Source organism: Tachypleus tridentatus, chromosome 6 (assembly GCF_004210375.1).
Source record: "Tachypleus tridentatus isolate NWPU-2018 chromosome 6, ASM421037v1, whole genome shotgun sequence".
In the NCBI taxonomy this organism is placed as follows: Eukaryota; Metazoa; Arthropoda; class Merostomata; order Xiphosura; family Limulidae; genus Tachypleus; species Tachypleus tridentatus.
The window spans coordinates 50,520,583-50,539,540 of record NC_134830.1 but is presented as its reverse complement, the minus strand read 5'-3'; the positions used below and the strand labels follow the sequence as shown (position 1 = coordinate 50,539,540).

The 18,958-nt window shown below is 34.8% G+C and overlaps 1 protein-coding gene across 2 annotated transcripts in view; it reads right to left on the bottom strand.

Moving 5' to 3' along the window:
- Positions 1 to 18,518, bottom strand: part of LOC143252465 (voltage-gated inwardly rectifying potassium channel KCNH6-like) — an 88,365-nt gene extending 69,847 nt beyond the window's left edge. The window contains exon 1 of one of the 2 annotated variants that reach the window (XM_076504629.1): positions 18,271 to 18,518. In XM_076504629.1, coding sequence (XP_076360744.1) covers positions 18,271 to 18,346 — 76 coding nt within the window. In that variant the 5' untranslated portion in view covers positions 18,347 to 18,518. The remainder of the gene's footprint in view (positions 1 to 18,270) is intronic. The other variant, XM_076504630.1, reaches the window with a different exon arrangement.
- Positions 18,519 to 18,958: the final 440 nt, after the last annotated feature.

Below are 18,958 nucleotides of genomic sequence, written 5' to 3'. Positions count from 1 at the left end.
TATACATTAGTACAGTATATATAGTATATAAAGGCCTGACATGACCAGGTGGTTAGGATACTCGAGTGTGTGTGTGTGTGTGTTCTTGTAGCAAAGCCATATCAGGCTTTCTGCTGAGCCCACCGAAGGGAATCGAATCCCTGATTTTAGCGTTGTAAATCCATAGGCTTACCGCTGTACTAGCTGGGGACTAGGGCGCTCGACTCGTAATTTGAGGGTCGTATGTTTGAATCCCTGTCCCACAAAACATGCTCTCCCTTTCAACCATGTGGGCGTTATAATGTGACAATTAATCCTGCTATTCGTTAGTAAAAGAGTAGCCCCCAGAGTTAGCAGTGGGTGATGATGACTACCAGCCATCTCACTGGCATTTCACTGCTAAATTAGTGACGCGAAATTCAAAAACAAACAAACACAGTACACCATGAACAAATTGAAGTGGTATGATATATGAAATCAAACAAATAATTCAGGTACAGAGATTTAAACCTTCTTCACGAAATTCTGAACACTAGTCTTCTCGAAGTGAAATGGTAGTAATAAACACAACGCCTGAACACTACACTCTCACTGATAGAATATCGTGTGTAGAAGTACAGAAGAAAAATAAGATAAACTACAGGAAACGGAACGAAATGTCAGAAGTTTTGATCGGATAAACTAGTTCTGACATATCCGTGTGTCCTCTTCAACGTGAGACTGAATGAGACACACGAATGTGTCAAAACTAGTTTATCCAATCAAGACTTCTAACAGTTTTTCGTTTACTTTTTTGTTGTTCTCGGAAAAAAAGTAATATAAGCCTTAAATCAAGCAAGATAACATGGAAATATAATATTTATCACTAGCTGAAGTAAATTAATGATTTATGAAACGTTATCTTAGTACAGGGAAGTGGCTTCCCTTATATGTAATTGTATAAAACGCAAAAACGCCTTTAAAAACTGCGAAACATAAAATGTGAAACCACAAGTTTGTATCTCCGCATGTACCCAATAAACCTTCATGCCAACCATTAGTGAAGTAGTGGTACAAAACAACCATACAAGCCACAAAACTGAAAATGATATGTTCCCCTGCATGGACCTAACGAACTCCCGTACCAATTTTGGTTGAGATCCATCCACACGCTGCAAAGCAATTGACATGGATAACAGACAGTACTGTTATATATCAATAGATATATTTCACGTCATGTCTGTGTTATAACTGAATATTTCTAATATTCTACAGCTATACTAACAACTGTTTAGTTTTGAGATCTGTCTTTTATAGAAATAATGTTAGAACACATCAAAGAACATAACTTTAATTTTAGCAAGTATAACAATCACGATCTTAAAACCTCTTACTGAATTAGTAATTATCATTATAGTAAATGGTTTCCCAGTGTGAACTCGCGCTATGGATTTCACTACCCAAAGGTTTTCTCCTGTCTGCTTCTCTTCTCGACTGCAATTGATGAATAGTTTGTTGCTATAACAACCAAAATCACGTCACAATTTGCTAACAGTAAGTGTGTTGATGCATGTGTTTCCGAGAAATTCGACGTCTTCGTAGTGGAACGTTAACTTGATTTAAATTTCGTGTACATTACTAGCTGCCCTGCCCAGAAATTCGAGAACCAATAAAGCCCACGTGCATAGTTGACACGATAAAAATATAGAAACCACGTATCGTGCAGAAGGAAAGAATTTTTCACAACGAAGTAAGAACAATAAATGTTATTACCTATAGTTCAAAGTGCTGGATAATCTCTCGATAACCTTGGCATGAGGTACGTGTATGTGCAAATATGAACATAGCTATACTTGTATTCCAACTACTTCAATATTGTGTTTTAATAAATGAAATCTTCAAAAATTATTGTTTTAAAGGTGTTAGTTGTGACAAAGTTCATCACGTAACTCTGTATGAATCGTAAGTTGTGTTTACAATTATATTGTTGTCTAGGCTTTACTAATATTATTGACGTCACAATACTGGAATCTTCGGTATTTCTAGCCTAGTCTTAAATGAGTATCATTCCATCATAGCGTCGCGTAGTTTTAAAAACAATTCAGTGGACAATGATAAATATAGGATACCAAACGAGCGCAAGTCACGTAGAGAAAAGTGAGGTGTGTAACGGATTTACTGTTATGTATTTACTTTAATGTCGATATTGGTTTACTTAAATATATATATATATATATAAATGCATGAAACTTATACTGCTAAGTGTATATTGCGAAAGTCCCGCCTAATCTCTAAATTTGTAGGAGATTCTCGAGTGTAAGAATCAACAATGAACTATGTGTGCATGTAAACATTAGTGATTGACAGTATTGTTGCCGACTAATCTTTCGAGAAATTCGCCTAATGATTACGAAATATAGCTGGCCCGGCGTGGCCAAGCGTGTTAAGGCGTTCGACTGGTAATCCGAGAGTCGCGGGTTCGAATTCCGGTCGCACCCAACTTGCTCGCCCTTCCAGCCGTGGGGGCGTTATAATGTTACTGTCAATCCTACTATTCGTTGGTAAAAGAGTAGCCCAAGATTTGGCGGTGGGTGGTGATGACTAGCTGCCTTCCCTCTAGTCTTACACTGCTGCCCCCCGCTAGTACAGCGGTATGTCTCCGGATTTACAACACTAAAATCAGGGGTTCGATTCCCCTCGGTGGGCTGAGCAGATAGCCTTTGTGGCTTTGCTAAAAGAAAAACACAAACACACTTACACTGCTAAATTAGGGACGGCTAGCGCAGATAGCCTTCGAGTAGCTTTGCGCAAAATTCAAAACAAACAAACGAAATATAGCCATCGCAACACATGGAGAGACACTTATATAACGTTAGTTTGCTACAGTCAGTGTACTATAATTGTGATAAATGCTTATTAATCGGTTTGATTTCGTTTGGTTTGAATTTCGCGCAAAGCTACTCGAGGGCTATCCGCGCTAGCCGTATCTGTGTTAGCTTAACAAACTTTATCACCCATATAAACGTTCACAAATAAAGTAAAAAATACGACACGTTATTTGAAAATATCATCCTACTACAAATAGCCTTCCAATTGAATTGATTTATAATTATGTTTGTTTTGAATTTCGCGCAAAACTACACGAGCATTCTGCTATGTATGAGGCCGATTTATCAAGACAAGAGCGAAAAAGTACTCTGTGACAGCATCTACTAAAATGTGCGAAGCCTACAAGGCATATTTTGGCATGCCAGCCGAGGATCAAGACAAACCCTGGGCACCTCATTTTACCTGCGAGCACTGCAAAAAAACTCTAAAAGGTAAGATGGACAATCTTTGCTTGCTTGAATAGCAAGATTTTATATTATACACATTTTAGTTCTTTTAAAATTTTAATATTTTTTTTCAATTTCCAATAGTATAGAAAAATATCACATATAAAATATTTTGCATGAACCTTTTACAGATCAGTAAGAGAGCAGCAAATCAGAAGAGGAGAAAGACGTTAAAGTTCCAGATTACAATTTCAGAGGTGCAGCTGGTGAGAGAAACTCATACTACCTCAAACAAAGAGACCTCAATGACTTGATCAGAGATCTTGGTCTAACAAAGTCAAATGCAGAGCTTTGACATATAGGCTCAAGGAGTGGGATTTGTTAGATGAAAATGTGCAAGTCAGAGGAAGCGTCACGAACATTGTTCAAGCTTCTTCACTCATCAAGATGGGCTCTGCTTCTGGCACAACGTATCCGGTCTGTGCGAGGCAATTGGAATTGCCTGTAATTTCTGATTTCATTATCTAGGTCACAAAAGCAACGTTTGAAGGGAATAATGGCCATTTACTGTACTTTTACAACATTAGCAATTAAGAAATAACACATACTATCCAGGAACAAAATTTGTGTCACATGGTGTTATAAGTGCGTGCATGTGTTTTCTTATAGAAAAGCTACATCGCACTATCTGCTGAATCCACCGAGGGAGATCGAACCCATGATTTTAGCGTCGTAAATCTGCAGACTTACCGCTGTACTATCGGGGGACTGGTTATAAATAATATAATATTAAACGTGAGAGAACTTTTAACAAAACCCAAAAGAGAGAATAGGACAGGTGGGTGTGGCAAGAGGGGTCTGATTTTTCATTTGATAGCTCTGTAATCTAACAAAATTGAAAGCTAGGAAAATTATGCTTTGTTTCAGCAATAGCGATAATATAAGGACTAACGTACATTAAATTTCGTATTTATTGGAGGGATGGTGAATAAAGCAGAGAATAGGGGATGCCAAGAAAAAAACAAATGTCACATTTTTCACTCTCGGATAAAATCTGTTTTTTTAAATATTGCATTATAAATTTAGAAACTTAAAACTTATATAATATTAAAATATGTATTATTAGATACGAATGCATCTGATCCACCTGCTGTTATGGTAAACGATTTAAAACATTTTCATAACTCTTATTACTTGCATAATATTCTCATTCATTGTATATTCTACTGCTACTCTATTTGAATCCTTTTTATGGTAATAACAATAAATTTTGCTAAAGATGTAGCAGTCTTCTAAAGTTTTCATTTTGCAAGTACATCTAAAAATTGCTATCCAGCCTGTGCCCTGGAGGAAGCTGCTCATGCCTGATCTACAGAATGTATCCCAAGTTGATGGTAGTTGAACTTTGTATAAATACTTATTCTTAAAAGTTATCCTTAGATAGTTGACACACAAGCAAATATACTGATGATTTGGTTGTAAGAAAACCTGTAATATGTGTAGTCCTTGTCAATTAATTAATAATGTTCTGAACTTTAGTTGGAAGGTTCTATTAATTATCTGGTGAAAATAATTCAACCCCCACTTTATGTAAATTATAACGATTTAGTTTATTTCGTTTTTTAACGTCTCTGCAATCTTGTAGACTGTCATAAATTATTGTAGGCCTACGTTACAAATGACGTTAAAACCTCTCTCACAATACTATGACTAACGTACAATTAAGTCAACTTATTTTCACAATGCAACTCAGTAGCAATGATAGCTAACACATCTATTGATCCAATCTACTACATTATTGAAATAACCATCTCGAACTAGCTTCGAACATACGAAAAAACATCTTCCGCCTTCTAGCTAACTTACAAGTTACAACATTAAAAGTATAGTTTAAAACAATATTTATGCTACTTGAAGATGACAAATCAAGATTACAGGAATATACCTTTCTCATAGCTACACTTAATCCTACAAATCATTTCACAGAAGTAACCGCAAAATTTAATATTTTATTATTTACTGGGTTCTCTACTTTGAAATTCAAAGTGAAGCATCAGAATGGATTAGTATTTGTTGCGACCAAAGAGATGAAGAACAAATATACATAACATTATTTACACGGAACTGTAAATATAATTTATACAATTATAATATTGTGACAAAATGCGCAACCTGTGAAAGTACACTCCCTTATTTCGGAAGTATATACAATACGTTAAATTATTTAAAGTAATAACTACAAATAAAACTTGAATTATGTATAAGAACAGGGTGGTTAGGTAACTCAATATTTGAAGCACGTGAAATATCATACGTTCCGACACATAGGGGAAGAAAAACGAAGCTGCTATGATAAATTAATTTCACTTTCGTGAAGTAAATATCAATTTCATAGTGAAAGAGCGAAATTTTCGGTAAAGAAGAATCCAAAGAATTTTAGTGAAAAGTACTGAGCGGAAAATGCAATACATGAATTAAAGAAACTTTATAACTCTCAACTCTCTCCATTTCATTATCATTTACTATCTTGCTATAATAACCGCACAATTTTGTTCAGCAGTTTAAGAGAAAAAAAAACGCTGATAACGTAATTTTAAGCCTAATAGAAATGGTTAAACTCACGCTTGGCTGCGTCAAGTTCAACTCAACTAATGGGATATGATAATGTGAAAAATATCTCATTTCCAGTGACTTGTAGTATGCATAAAACAGAATTGAAATGCGATTTTTACAAAACTCCACTTCCAGACCTATAATGGAATAATCAGAACACATCAAGTAGAATTTTAATAACTTTCGTTAGGCCTAGTCAAAAAAACCTTCGTTAATTCGCCAGCTTAGGCATTTTATGTAACTGTAATAAGAAAACATAACTTTTAAAAGCCAAGGAGATACTGCATAATAAAGAGAGAGAAATAAATAACTGCTGTTACAAATATAAACATTTTGCTAAGTAAATTAAGGCTAATGTTTTCCCTACCATTGTCTGGCTGCACTTTCGAATCACACTTAAGCTTAGAACAATAAATTACTGCATTCATTAGTAAGTGAGGTAAGTCTGATGTTTCAACGAAAACTTAGTAACACTTATGACAAAAGGACTAACAGATAAATAGTATTATTTTAAAAATTATGTTTCAAAACGTTTTTCTCACTATAACAGAACCACACGAGTTTGTAACAATTTTTTTGTTATTGTTGAAAATATAGTATTAAAATACTGGTTAAAAACAAAATAGTTTTATATATATACCTAACGAAAAATGTTTGCTTAAAAATTATAATCAGGCATTTTCTTTTGAGGTTTGATGGCATGTGCTGCTAGCTATTTGCTTTCCATCTAGTTGATCAATTCAAAGTTAGGTACAGTTATATCACTTGTCATATGAGAGGCGAGAGTATGCGCAAACAGGATGCGAATCGTATAACCTCAGATTCACGGTTCAGGTACAGCAACACTATGTCGTACCTAGTTTGCACTTCTTAGATATTTAAATATGATGTTTTGGTTTCTCCAATTCCTGTTATTTGCTTAGTGCTATAAGGAATTTTTCCATCAACACGAAGTACTAAAAACAACAAAGCAGGGACACTACTCAGGCTAACGTGAGACTTGTTAAAATATGCGATTCTGGATTTTGTATAAAAAATTCTAGCGTTATTAGACTATTACATAACATTTTTAAGAAATTAAAGTGAGGCTAACATGTTTACTACATTAACAGTGTTTGTATAACTCATCACAGACTGTCACAATTACTGTTACAAATACTTTAACCCTCTGTCGACATTTAACAGCACAAAGAAATGATGTCGTTGGAATTCTAAACAAGTTTTATTAGACAATGTTAACTTTTAAGACCATTTTGCCCTCCAGTGTCAAAGCGGTATGTCTATGACCTTTTACCTCTCAAAACTGGGTTTTGATACCGGTAGAGGGCAGAGCACAGATAGCCTTTGTGTAGTTGTGCGTTTAATAACAAACAATTAAGTCAATTTTTAATGTTATAAAAGATGTTTAAAAATTAACATGATGTAAGGAAAGATACGAAATCTTAATTGATCATTGGATTTAGTGCACTTGGCTGTGTTAGAATATTCTAGAAAAATTAGACCTACATCATTCCCTTCAACAAGATTATCTTATAAATCACAATTCTAATTGCAAACTCGAATTATCACCGATTGTCGTGTGAAACAAAGGCAACTGTAAGCAAGTTAAATGAATAAAAGCCATTGAGCAGCCTGTTTCAACAGTAAAGAAAGGTGTCTGAATGCACTGCTTGTGAACGATAACTATTTACATATGTTGACGAATCATACAGCCTGCCTATGCCGTAGAACAAACGAGTCGTACAGCATGCCTATGCCGTGCCCCCCAGTGGCTCAGCGGTATGTCTGCGGACTTACAACACTAAAAACCGGATATCGATACCCGTGGTGGGAAGAGCACAAATAGCCCATTGAGTAGCTTTGTGCTTAATTCAAAAAACAAAAAAACAAAACAAGCCTATGCCGTAAAACAGACGAGCCATACAGCCTGCCTATGCCGTAGAAGAAATGTGCTTCCGAAACAAAAGGCGACGAATTACAGGTAATTTATTGCACAGCAAAAGACACATATGACAGGTTAATTACAATAAGGTAAGAGCTGTTTACATTATCAAATGAGTTTGTAACACATATGACAGGTTAATTACAATAAGGTAAGAGCTGTTTACATTATCAAATTAGTTTGTAACACATATGACAGGTTAATTACAATAAGGTAAGAACTGTTTACATTATCAAATGAGTTTGTAACATTCTTAGGATCTGAAGTCACTGTTACAAAAGTAGAAGAGTGGCAATAACATCAGATTATAACACAGTGAATAGAAAAGAGGTCTCTGGTGCAAAAAGTGAACTGAAGTGGTTATTCCAGAATCCAGAGCTTAGAAAATGGAACAACCTTTGTTTATCGTGAAAACATCAAACGAAGTTCCTTAATAATTCAGATATAACATATTTTTCATTTTTATCACAGAACCCTCTTTGTGGAAAACAAAGTTTTTTTTTTTATAATTTAGAAAGGAAAGAAATGATACATTTATAACAAAACAATCTCGTTCCAGCTAGAATCCAGCAAAGACGTCATGGCAAAAAAAACCAGGGAAGATACACTGTACAAACACTGTCCACAGCATAGAAAAAGAGAATAATAAAAATAATAATTCAGAACACTCACAGTTTTCAAATCATTGTGTAGTTGTAAAACTGAGCAATATTTTTTCACGTGCGAGTGAAATGAGTATATTTGGAGCAATTATTATATTGTATGCTTACTAAATGGACGGAATAATATTTTTACACACAAGTGAATATGTGTATTTGGAGCAATTGTCACGGGTTACACATTCAGGCATTTTATTTTGCATTGTTATAAAAGTGGCGCACAAGGTTCTTATTATCTGATTAGATGGAAAAGTCCTTATGTTAAAAACTTAAATTTCTCAACAAGACACACGTGACAAATGAAATAAAAATAACATTAATTGACCAAAACGTTAGCTAACGGAGTAAAACACTTACACTAAGAAAAAGGGAAAGGTATAAGTGATGGAATATTAAACATGTCAACAACACTCTTGCAGAAAAAAGAAATGAGAAATCTTATTAAAGACAAGTATCTACTGAATAAATTCTAGCTATAGTGTACTGTCGTACAGTATTTTCGATATTTTTTTGAAAAAAAATATTAGAACATAATAGAATATTTTACCTGTTACTACTCCAGGCGTAACGAAGGAAATTGCTTTTTATCAAGATAATTACTTCTTTTTCAGTTAACTATCTAACAAATCAAAATTACTGAAACGTCAGAGTTTTTTTTTTTGTTTTAAAACGTATTTGTATATCAACAAAAGAGAATGTTTAACGTGTCAATAACACAGTGATAAAAGCGTAACAAAGGAAAGAAATATTTTAAACATTAAAACATAATTGTAGTTTAATACATAATGTAAGATGTCGAGGTGTAGATAGTAAGAAAACTGGTCCAATTACTATAAGCTTTCACCGTAATGTATTGGTTATTGTAATTCGTTTGTTATTAAGCATAAAACCACACAATGGGCTGAGCTGTGCCCAATGCGAGTATCGAACCCAAACTATTGGCGTTCTAAACCTTCACAATTACTGCTTAGCCACCACGAAGAGCTTCTTCGTTACATTTGTTTGTAATTATGCACAAAGCTACACGATGGGCTATTTATGTTCTGCCCACCAGAGATATCGAAACTCAATTTCTAGGATAGTAAGATTGGAGACATTGTGCTGGTCAATAGGGAGCCCGCGGTTAGGTAAAATTTTGATAAAAAAGTACAGAAATCCAGCTTCATTGTTTTTTTATTAATAAAATAAATCAATTTACTTTTCACAATATTCCAAGACTTTAGAAACGCAAGAATGTCAACGTTGCTGCACTTTTTATAATATTAAATTATAGCTTTGTACTCACTTAAAATGCATTTTAAATGTTTAAACAGTACTTTAAAATTATTTAACCTACATTTTAGGCATTTCTTTGTATTTTGAGGTGTTTAAGTTGCATTTCTTAAGTACTAAAACTGTTAAACTTTTATTTAAAGGGTTAAACTTATTTATAAACAAACTTCTCTTAAAACAATATTTTCTTTCAGTCTAAGCTGCATGACGGATTATGACATTACAAGAGAAATCTCCACAGATATGGAATAAGGTTTCACCAAACCTGAAATATTTATAAACATCCAATGTAGACAGACAACATAAACAAATTTATTCTTAAAGAACGAGTTTCATACAGGTTGATTTAATCATGCTTTTGTGATGACAAGAAACCCACTTGAAATGAAAATGTATCTCACAATGACTGGTATGGGTATTAGCACTTATTGACACGGAGAGAACAACCTGAAGATGACCTAGGAAGGTCGAAACGTTGTTCTCTTCTTGTCAATAAGTGCTAATACCCATCTCAGCCATTCTGAGATAAATTAATCATGCTTGTGTTTTTTCTTATGGCAAAGCCACATACAGCTATCTGTTCAGCCCACTGAGGGGAATCGAACCCCTGTTTTTAGCGTTGTAAATCCGGAGACATACCGCTGTACTAACGGGTGACATTAATCATCCTTTAACACTGTAAAGTCACAAAACAAGTATTTCAAAAATGGTAGTGTCGTTGACGGTTAAACAAAAACTTGCTGTTAGTTAAAACATTAAATCGAATCTGTGCACAAAATCAATAGAGACAAATGACAACTTTATAATAAAAGATAAGAGAAACAGAATTTGACTATTTTCAGTCGCCCCAGGCGAACAGCAGATGTAGGTTTATTTGTGAATTTTTAAATTGTCTTGTTTTAATATAATAGTTAATGACCTGAGTGAATAGTCCATTAGACAACCTCCTGGAAAGATCAATTTAGAAGCAAAAGCGTTGAAAACGGGGAAAACAGACATCGGAAATGTTACCAAAAACTACATGTAAATAAAATAGATCTGACTCTATGAAAGACATGATCTAGAGCAATTTATGGGGAATATTATCCCGATAGTTGTAACACTGGTACTGTTATACCTTACTTATTCCACTATGTAACAGGTTTACCGTTGAGCATTTATTTTAGTGCTTACGCTTGACTTATATTTTTCATTTTTTCTCTGCATATGACATATATTCTTGACTGTGTATCACGCAAGTCCTGCCTGTTTTCGAGACTTGTAAGTGAAAAATCAACAACACTCGTTTGACGAGAGCGTGCGAGAATTTTGTCGAAATTTCTTCATGCTTGCGTAATTCTTACAAAAAAAATGCTATTCGAGAGACAGGTAAAAGAATATTATTGGATAGCTATAGTCAGTGAGCTGTAGGCCTAAGAAGCTGTAACTGTGATTAACGCCTAGTCATCGAAAAAAAACTACATAATATGACCAGGAAGGTTGTAGACTTCGAATATTACAAACCGTTGGACTTTCTACGAGGACATTAAATATCTACATCGGTAAGAAGTCAACTTGTTTAAGGTGTGAATCCAATCATGCCTAGCTTGCTTCAGCGAAGTGTGTAACAACACCAACTCAGAATTAATTTGCTCGTCGTGAACGTGGGTCGTACATAAAATATTTTGTTCTAGACCGAATATAATGCTCAGTATAGTTTGTAAGTTTGTAAAATTGTAGTATGTAAACCATCATTTGCAATAACTATCAGTATAACAATTATTATAAATTGTATTGTTTTTATGTTTGTATATTAAAACATTTCAGTTAAAATGAAAATTGGGTGTATCAACTTTGTTGGCAAATAACATAAATTTAATACTATTAACATTTAATTAACTTCTAAGCTCAAATTTAAATTTCTGGTTATTTGAAATAGTAATACGTAGTGTACGTAACATGATATATCAGAGACTCATCCGAAATAAGTTATAATACGTAACAACTATTACTATCACTGATAAGCATGCAGCTCATCATGACCTATTGGGCTTAATTCTTTAACGGCAATATGTATTTACTTTGTCAGATTGTGACAGCGTCCAATAACGTTTTATGCCTCTTTTGTTGAAAACTAACTAAACTATGTTTATTACCTACCTTTTATAAATAGGCCGGACATTTTATAAGGTATGGTGATAATTATTAGAACATTACGATAATAATTCTAGCAGGACACTTAAAGAATTATAGGTTTAAGAGGGGTAAGCTACAAAAAATGCACAACAGTTTATCAAAAGCTAAGATAACCCAGCTATAACTGACCAGATATGTAATGACGTCTGACCGACGATCGGTTTAAGACTTTCAAGGCTGTTTGTTTTCTTCGTAGGCCCGGCATGGCCAGGAGAATTAAGGCGTTCGACTCGTAATCTGAGGATCGCGGGTTCGAATCCACGTTGCACCAAACATGGCCGCCCTTTCAGCCGTGGGGTCGTTATAATTTGACAGTCAATCCCACTATTCGTTGGTAAAAGAGTAGTCCAAGTGGGTGGTGATAACTAGCTGTCTTCCCTCTAGTCTTACACTACTAAATTAGGGACGGTTAGCGCAGATAGCCCTCGTGTAGTTTTGCGCGAAATTCTAAGGAAAAAGTTTTCTGTGCCCTCTAACACTTGAACAAAATGTATTTAAAATTCATCTAAATTCGCTTTGTATGTTTGTTTGTTTTGAATTTAGCGAAAAGTTACACAAGGGTTATCTGCGCCAACTCTCCCTAATTTAGCAGATGTAAGACTACAGGAAAAGCAGCTAGTCATAACCACCCACCACCAATTCTTGAGCTATTCTTTTACCTATGAATAGTGGGATTGACCGTCGCTTCATCACGCCCCCACGGCTGAAAGGGCGCGCATGTTTTGATGTGACGGGGATTCGAATCCGCGACCCTCAGATCACGAGTCGAGTGCCTTAACCACCTGGCTATGTCAAGCCTCGCTTTATAATCAAACACCAAACATAAAATGAAATTTTCTTTCTTATGTTAATAATATGTATATTTTTTGCTCAAAACTTACTCTTTCCTGGTGAACTTACTCATCTATCTATTCCAACCTAGTCCTGGCATGGTCGGGTCATTAAGGCACTCAACTCGTAATCTGAGGGATTTATAATGCGACGGTCAATCCCACTATTCATTGGTAAAAGAGTAGCCCAAGAGTTGGCGGTGGGTGGTGATGACTAGCTGCCTTCCCTCTAGTCTTACACTGCTAGCAATATAACTTTGAGAGCTGAAGTAAACACCAAAGAATACGTTTGTCATCCACTCGCTCCTTGATCAACTTGAAAACTAAACGATCATTTTTTCTGAGAAAAATCAAAACCCTTAAACAGATGCAAAATAACATGCCTTCAAGAAATCCACATAAGGCCGAGACAGCTCAGTCTGCTATGTGATGGTCATCAGCCGGATCTAGTGTTGTGTCACTTCCATACCTGTCGTGTTTTTTGTTTTTTTAGATTTCATTAGCCAGCCTTACAGAGGTGTTTTTTTAATTTAGCGATATTTTTTCCTTATACTTGTTTGTTTATTTTTTACTTATAAGATATCTATCATACGTGGGTTAGTAGGTTATAAAGTGTATTCTAAAGCTTTATAAATTTGTCATAAAATAATAATAAAATAGGCAGTCAAAGATCGTGAACACTATTTTGTTCTTTCAAGTAATGATAAAATTATAGTTTCTGCTAGAACTAGATGGGTGCTAGGCCTATTGAAGTAAACTGATGATGAACGAAAATAAGAAATCTCGGTTTGGGCTATTCGCCGGTATTCGACTTTGAGACACTCTGGATAGCTGAAAAGCGGCGTATACATCGCAGATAGAGCGAAGCGACTAATCCAGGTAGTTATTCCCATCTAGTTTCTGATGACCTGTCGAGAAGGAAATCCAGATGACTTTTGTATTACTTAAATACAAGCGTCTGTCATAACCACCTAAGAGAGTGCCAGATGTTGCCTTCTTCCTTTCAATCTAAGTAATTTTAGTGTAATTTTTCAACTCATATAGTCCGTCGGGGGACAGCGGTAAGTCTTCAGATTTACAACGTTAAAACAAGAGGGTTCGATTCTCCTCGGTGGAAACACTGGATAACCTGATGTATCTTTGCTATAAGAAAAAAAGACACACACACACAATTTATGTATAATTTATGTTGTTAATTTTGATTCAGTTTGCTTTAAATGCTTGGTAAACAGATTTCGATGAATTATTCAACATAAAGCCCAGGCACGGATTAATGGCTAGCTGATCGAGTCTGAAATTCGAGGATTCATGGTTCGCGTCCTTTTGGCAAAAAATAAAATAAATTCACTCCGTACTTTTGGGTCAAGGGTATGCATACAAAAGTGGCAGTGAGCACTAGTATTTGGTTAGACAAAAGTAGTCCAAAAGCTGGAAGTCGATGCTTTTGAAAAACAAACTTACTTCCCTGTAGTCTAAAATTTCAAATTTATGAATGATTCGAGAAAATTCTACACACAACAAAAACTGCTCATTGTAAGAAATTAGAAATAAAAATATAAAACTTATTTTTTAATTGAATTCTTAAAGTATATGAATGATAACAACATTAACAGTTCCAAGTCTCTAAACGAAGAACGTGTTTACAAACACGGAATTTACCCAAAACCTGATGCTAATAAATGGATAACCAAAAATATACAGAACTTTAAGATAATTACTCGGAAGAATAAACTTAGTTATATGTCTGAGATATTACGAATAAAACAAGTTTTTATTTCTTAACTTTTTAAATTCTTGTTTTATCCCTTTCCTCTTCCGTTTCTAGAACTCCTAGTGGCACAGCGGTATGTCTGAAGACTTATCGCTAAAATCTTGATTTAAATATCTGTGGTAGGCACAGTACAAATAGCCAATTGTGTATCTTTGTGCTTAATAAGAAACAACATCAAAATAGTTTATAGACGGTATGCACCCAGGGGCACAGCGGTTCGTCTGAAGGCTTATAAGGCTAAAAACGTGGTTACAATACTCGCAATGGACACATCACAGGTAGCCCAGTCAGTAACTTTGCGCTTAAGAACGATTAAGTGCTACATCAAGTGAAATATGTGTATTTTAATAATGTAAGGATGGCTGTAAAAGATAAAATTCTATCAACTGTAACTGTTACAAATGTAAACCAAATGTTACAACTGTAAACCATGTGTCACAAATAAAAATTAACTGTTGCGCATTTTTTGTAAATTTCTGTGTTTGTCATAAATAATTTATATCTATAAGATGCAGACTGAGGATCAACTTAGTCTATTCTTTTTTACCATTATTTCACTAATCTCCTTTTGTCGACAGCTTTCACAAGAGACCTCAAAATCCCTGTTGTTGGATCGTTGTAATATCACAATGTCGTATAAATTTTGCTATTTACACTACACTACAGTATCAAGAAATCCAGGGGTTTTATCTGTTACAATTTCAAAGTTTCAAAAATCATATCAGTCTTATTTCAACTTTTCAGCTGAGATATTTAATCATCCTTCTCTCCCTATCCCTCCCCAGAAAACAAAAACAAAACAACAACAACCGAGAAGTCGATATTAAGCCTTGCGAGTGATTGCTAAGGTTTATTTCAAAATAAGGATTGTAGAAGAATTTGCAATAACACGACCTCGTGTACGTCCGCGCTATGCAAATGATTTAGTGTTATCTCTCCTTCTCTGTCTAAATAATCATTATTTATTACTTAAATCTAAATTTTTATTCTAGTTTTAATTCCCACGTAGGGTGTCTTTCAGAAATCAGAAACATGCAAAGTGAAAATAAAATTAATTACGTAAGAATAATGACGTTTATTAACTCTTACTAGTTAACAAGTTAATTCTTCATATCTAAGTATGTAGTTTGTTATAATTGGAAATTAATATTTAATAAACCATTGTTCTAGTCTTTACTTCGTCATCTGTTCCTCAACGAACTTGATAAAAGTTAAAAACAAAAATATTTAAAAAAAAACACAAAGTGTACGATGTCTTCCGAAAATACTTGACACAGACTGGATTTCAACAGTAAGCTTACGTAATTTCAGAACTTCAAACTGAAACTTGTAAAATCAAATATACTAACTAAACCTTCAAAGTGACTTATTTTATTTCTTATACCGTGTCCTTCAATCTAACCAAGGTTTATAATCATCTCACTGGTATATTTAAAAAAAAAACATAATTTGGTTTGGTAATATTTATTAAGCCACTTCTATAAAACACAGATATTTAAAGTGCCAGTTTTTACTTTATCGTTTTCATTTGTCTTTCTAGTTACACATCATACTAGAGAGTTTGTTTTAGGTTTTCTACTCAAAGCTACACAAAGTATCTACGTATCAGCCACGCTAAATTTGGACTTATAGAAGTTAAACAGCGAGTCAAAATCGCCCACCGTCAACTCTCGGACTACTCTCATCTGATCAAACACTGAAGTTTTACCGTACGTCTTATAACGTACCCACTAACTGAAGGTCCGGAACCCGCTTTTACTGTGACAGACTTCGAGTTCTCATATTTGCAACCCACTCGGCCACGCCATGCCTCTTAGGGTATGCATTCTATTTTAATAATTCAGAACAAAACCCTGAAAACTCTATAGTTGCGGAACTTCTTGAAAGGGCCTAATTATACAAAGAACTAGTTTAAATATTAGTGAATTATGATTGTAACTCAAAGGCAGTCTTAAGTAGATAAGAGCAGTGAAACTCGGCCATTAAACAAGGATTTTTCTGTCAAACTTAATGTTTTCTTATTTAACCCTATATTTAATCCTAAATTGTTGACTATTATCTACCACTTTTGGCTAAACCTACCAGTGCTATTGTCTAAATTCTTAAGTTTATTACTATACTGACCAAACTCAAGACCTTTCACTACTGACAGAGATTTGACAACTGATAAGCCCATAAACTTGTCGCTGGGGGATGTTTACGTAGATTTGTTATGTGCATGTTTAAAATATTTAAAGTTTATTTTCTTCTCCTTAAACAGGCATGAGAAAAAGTGCGTAAAATATTTAAATAATCTATAATTTTTTCACAAATTACATTGAAACAGCGCCCTCTAGTAAAACTGCAACAGGTAAAATACTTTTACGTCTTTAGTTTCTACTGTTGTTTGCTTATCATAATTTTCATCGGCTTTTTGTATTGCACTCTATAATTACACACCGAACGTTCAATAGATATAATGAAGTATTCTTTTTTCTTAAACCAACTTTATCAATCATCCAAAAAATGGGTTAGTTAAAACCACAAAATCGCGCATTCATTTCGCAATTTTCAGCCACACGTTTGTGAAGATCCCCGCACCTACTTATAAGACCGCCCCCACTTTAACAATATTGTATGTTGTTTTAATCTACATGCTCAAGAAAAAGTTTGTTTGTTTGTTTTGGAATTTCGCACAAAGCTACTCGAGGGCTATCTGTGCTAGCCGTCCCTAATTTAGCAGTGTAAGACTAGAGGGAAGGCAGCTAGTCATCACCACCCACCGCCAACTCTTGGGCTACTCTTTTACCAACGAATAGTGGGATTGACCGTCAAATTATAACGCCCCCACGGCTGGGAGGGCGAGCATGTTTGGCGCGACTAGGGCGCGAACCCGCGACCCGCAGATTACAAACCGCACGCCTTAACGCGCTAGGCCATGCCAGACCAGGGCTCAAGAAAAAAGCTGACAAAATTAATAGCATGAATCTATTTTCTGAAGCCTCTCACTGACTAAGTAGTAAGCCTGTAGGCTCATAACGCTAAAAACTGAGTTTCGATACTGGTAGTGGGCACAGCACAGATAGCCCATTGTGTAAATTTGTATTTAACTAAAACACGCTCTTCATTATAAAGTATCAACCCTCTCGTCGTATGGTTATTACATCATAAAATAATGTTATATGTTAATCTTTTAAGCAGGAATAAACCTGAATCAAAAATAAATCGGTGACGTTTTGTTACCATGACACTCTTGCTTAATAATTAATAACTTCTATAAACCATTTATGTTACTACGATTCATGGAATCACTCGCATTTCACTTTCAAAGCGAAACGTTGTTTTAGTTTGAAGTGTTTAAAACAGCGATAACAGTTTGCTTGTTTGTTGTTTTCGTCTATGAAAAAAGAAGTTTTTGTTCCATTCGGTTGTAAACCGTTTCTCAAATGATAAACAGATTTGGTTTTCCTTCATAATATTCATAGACTCCCACTAATGTGATTCACTGATCCTCACTGGAGATAAAAACTTGATTCTTGTCAGTTTAAAACCTAAACCTGGAGTTAATAAAATTCTTAATAGCATAAAAATAACTAATATTTGCTTACCTATTTTCTCACCGATCACGAGAGTAACCGGTAGAAAAAACAAATCTGTATACAAACAACATTTACTGTTAAATTAAATGGAAAATAGTCACAAAAAGAAAGCACATACTATGTTATTTGTTTGTTTCAAATGATGTTTCCGAGACCCGTCAATTTATAAAACTGCTTTGTGGCTAAAATATACTTACTTAAACTGTCAAACTTGCGGATAATCGACTCTATAAATGTATTTTGTGAAGCAATGTGTCCTCTTCGAACAGGCATTGCGGGGCGAGGCCTTCGTTACTTACGTCGAACAACATCAACCAGGAGTTATAACTGGTATACCTCTAATACGAGAAATGTTCGTAGAAGTCGTTGAATAAAATCAAATTGTATCGCACTGTACGGTTCTCCTTAGCGACTTCACTCCCCAGTTTTAACGCTCTTTTCAACGTTGGCTGAGAACGTGCACTTCGTGGCTTACGTCATCGATCACAAGATCAGTATGCGTATTGGGTATGAGAAAAAGCAAAATTACGACGTTACGAAATCAAACACTGCTTATTCATCAACAAAATAAAATTATATTATTTTCTAAAACTGTAATGGTATTTATAAAAACTGTCTGTTTTAACAATGTTAGACTTGTCTAAATAATAGTTTCTAACACTATCTCATTGTCAACTCTCTCTCTAGGTGTTTGGGTGTATAAATTTGTATACCTGGGAGGGTTAGGTACACTAACCTCGGATTTACAACTCTATAATTAGGGGTTCGATGCCCCTCCGTGGGCTCAGAGGATAGCCTTTTCTATAAGAAAAACACACATATACACTTATTGATATATTTAAAGTAAATACATAAGAGTGATGAGCATAACCTAGGCCCTTTCAG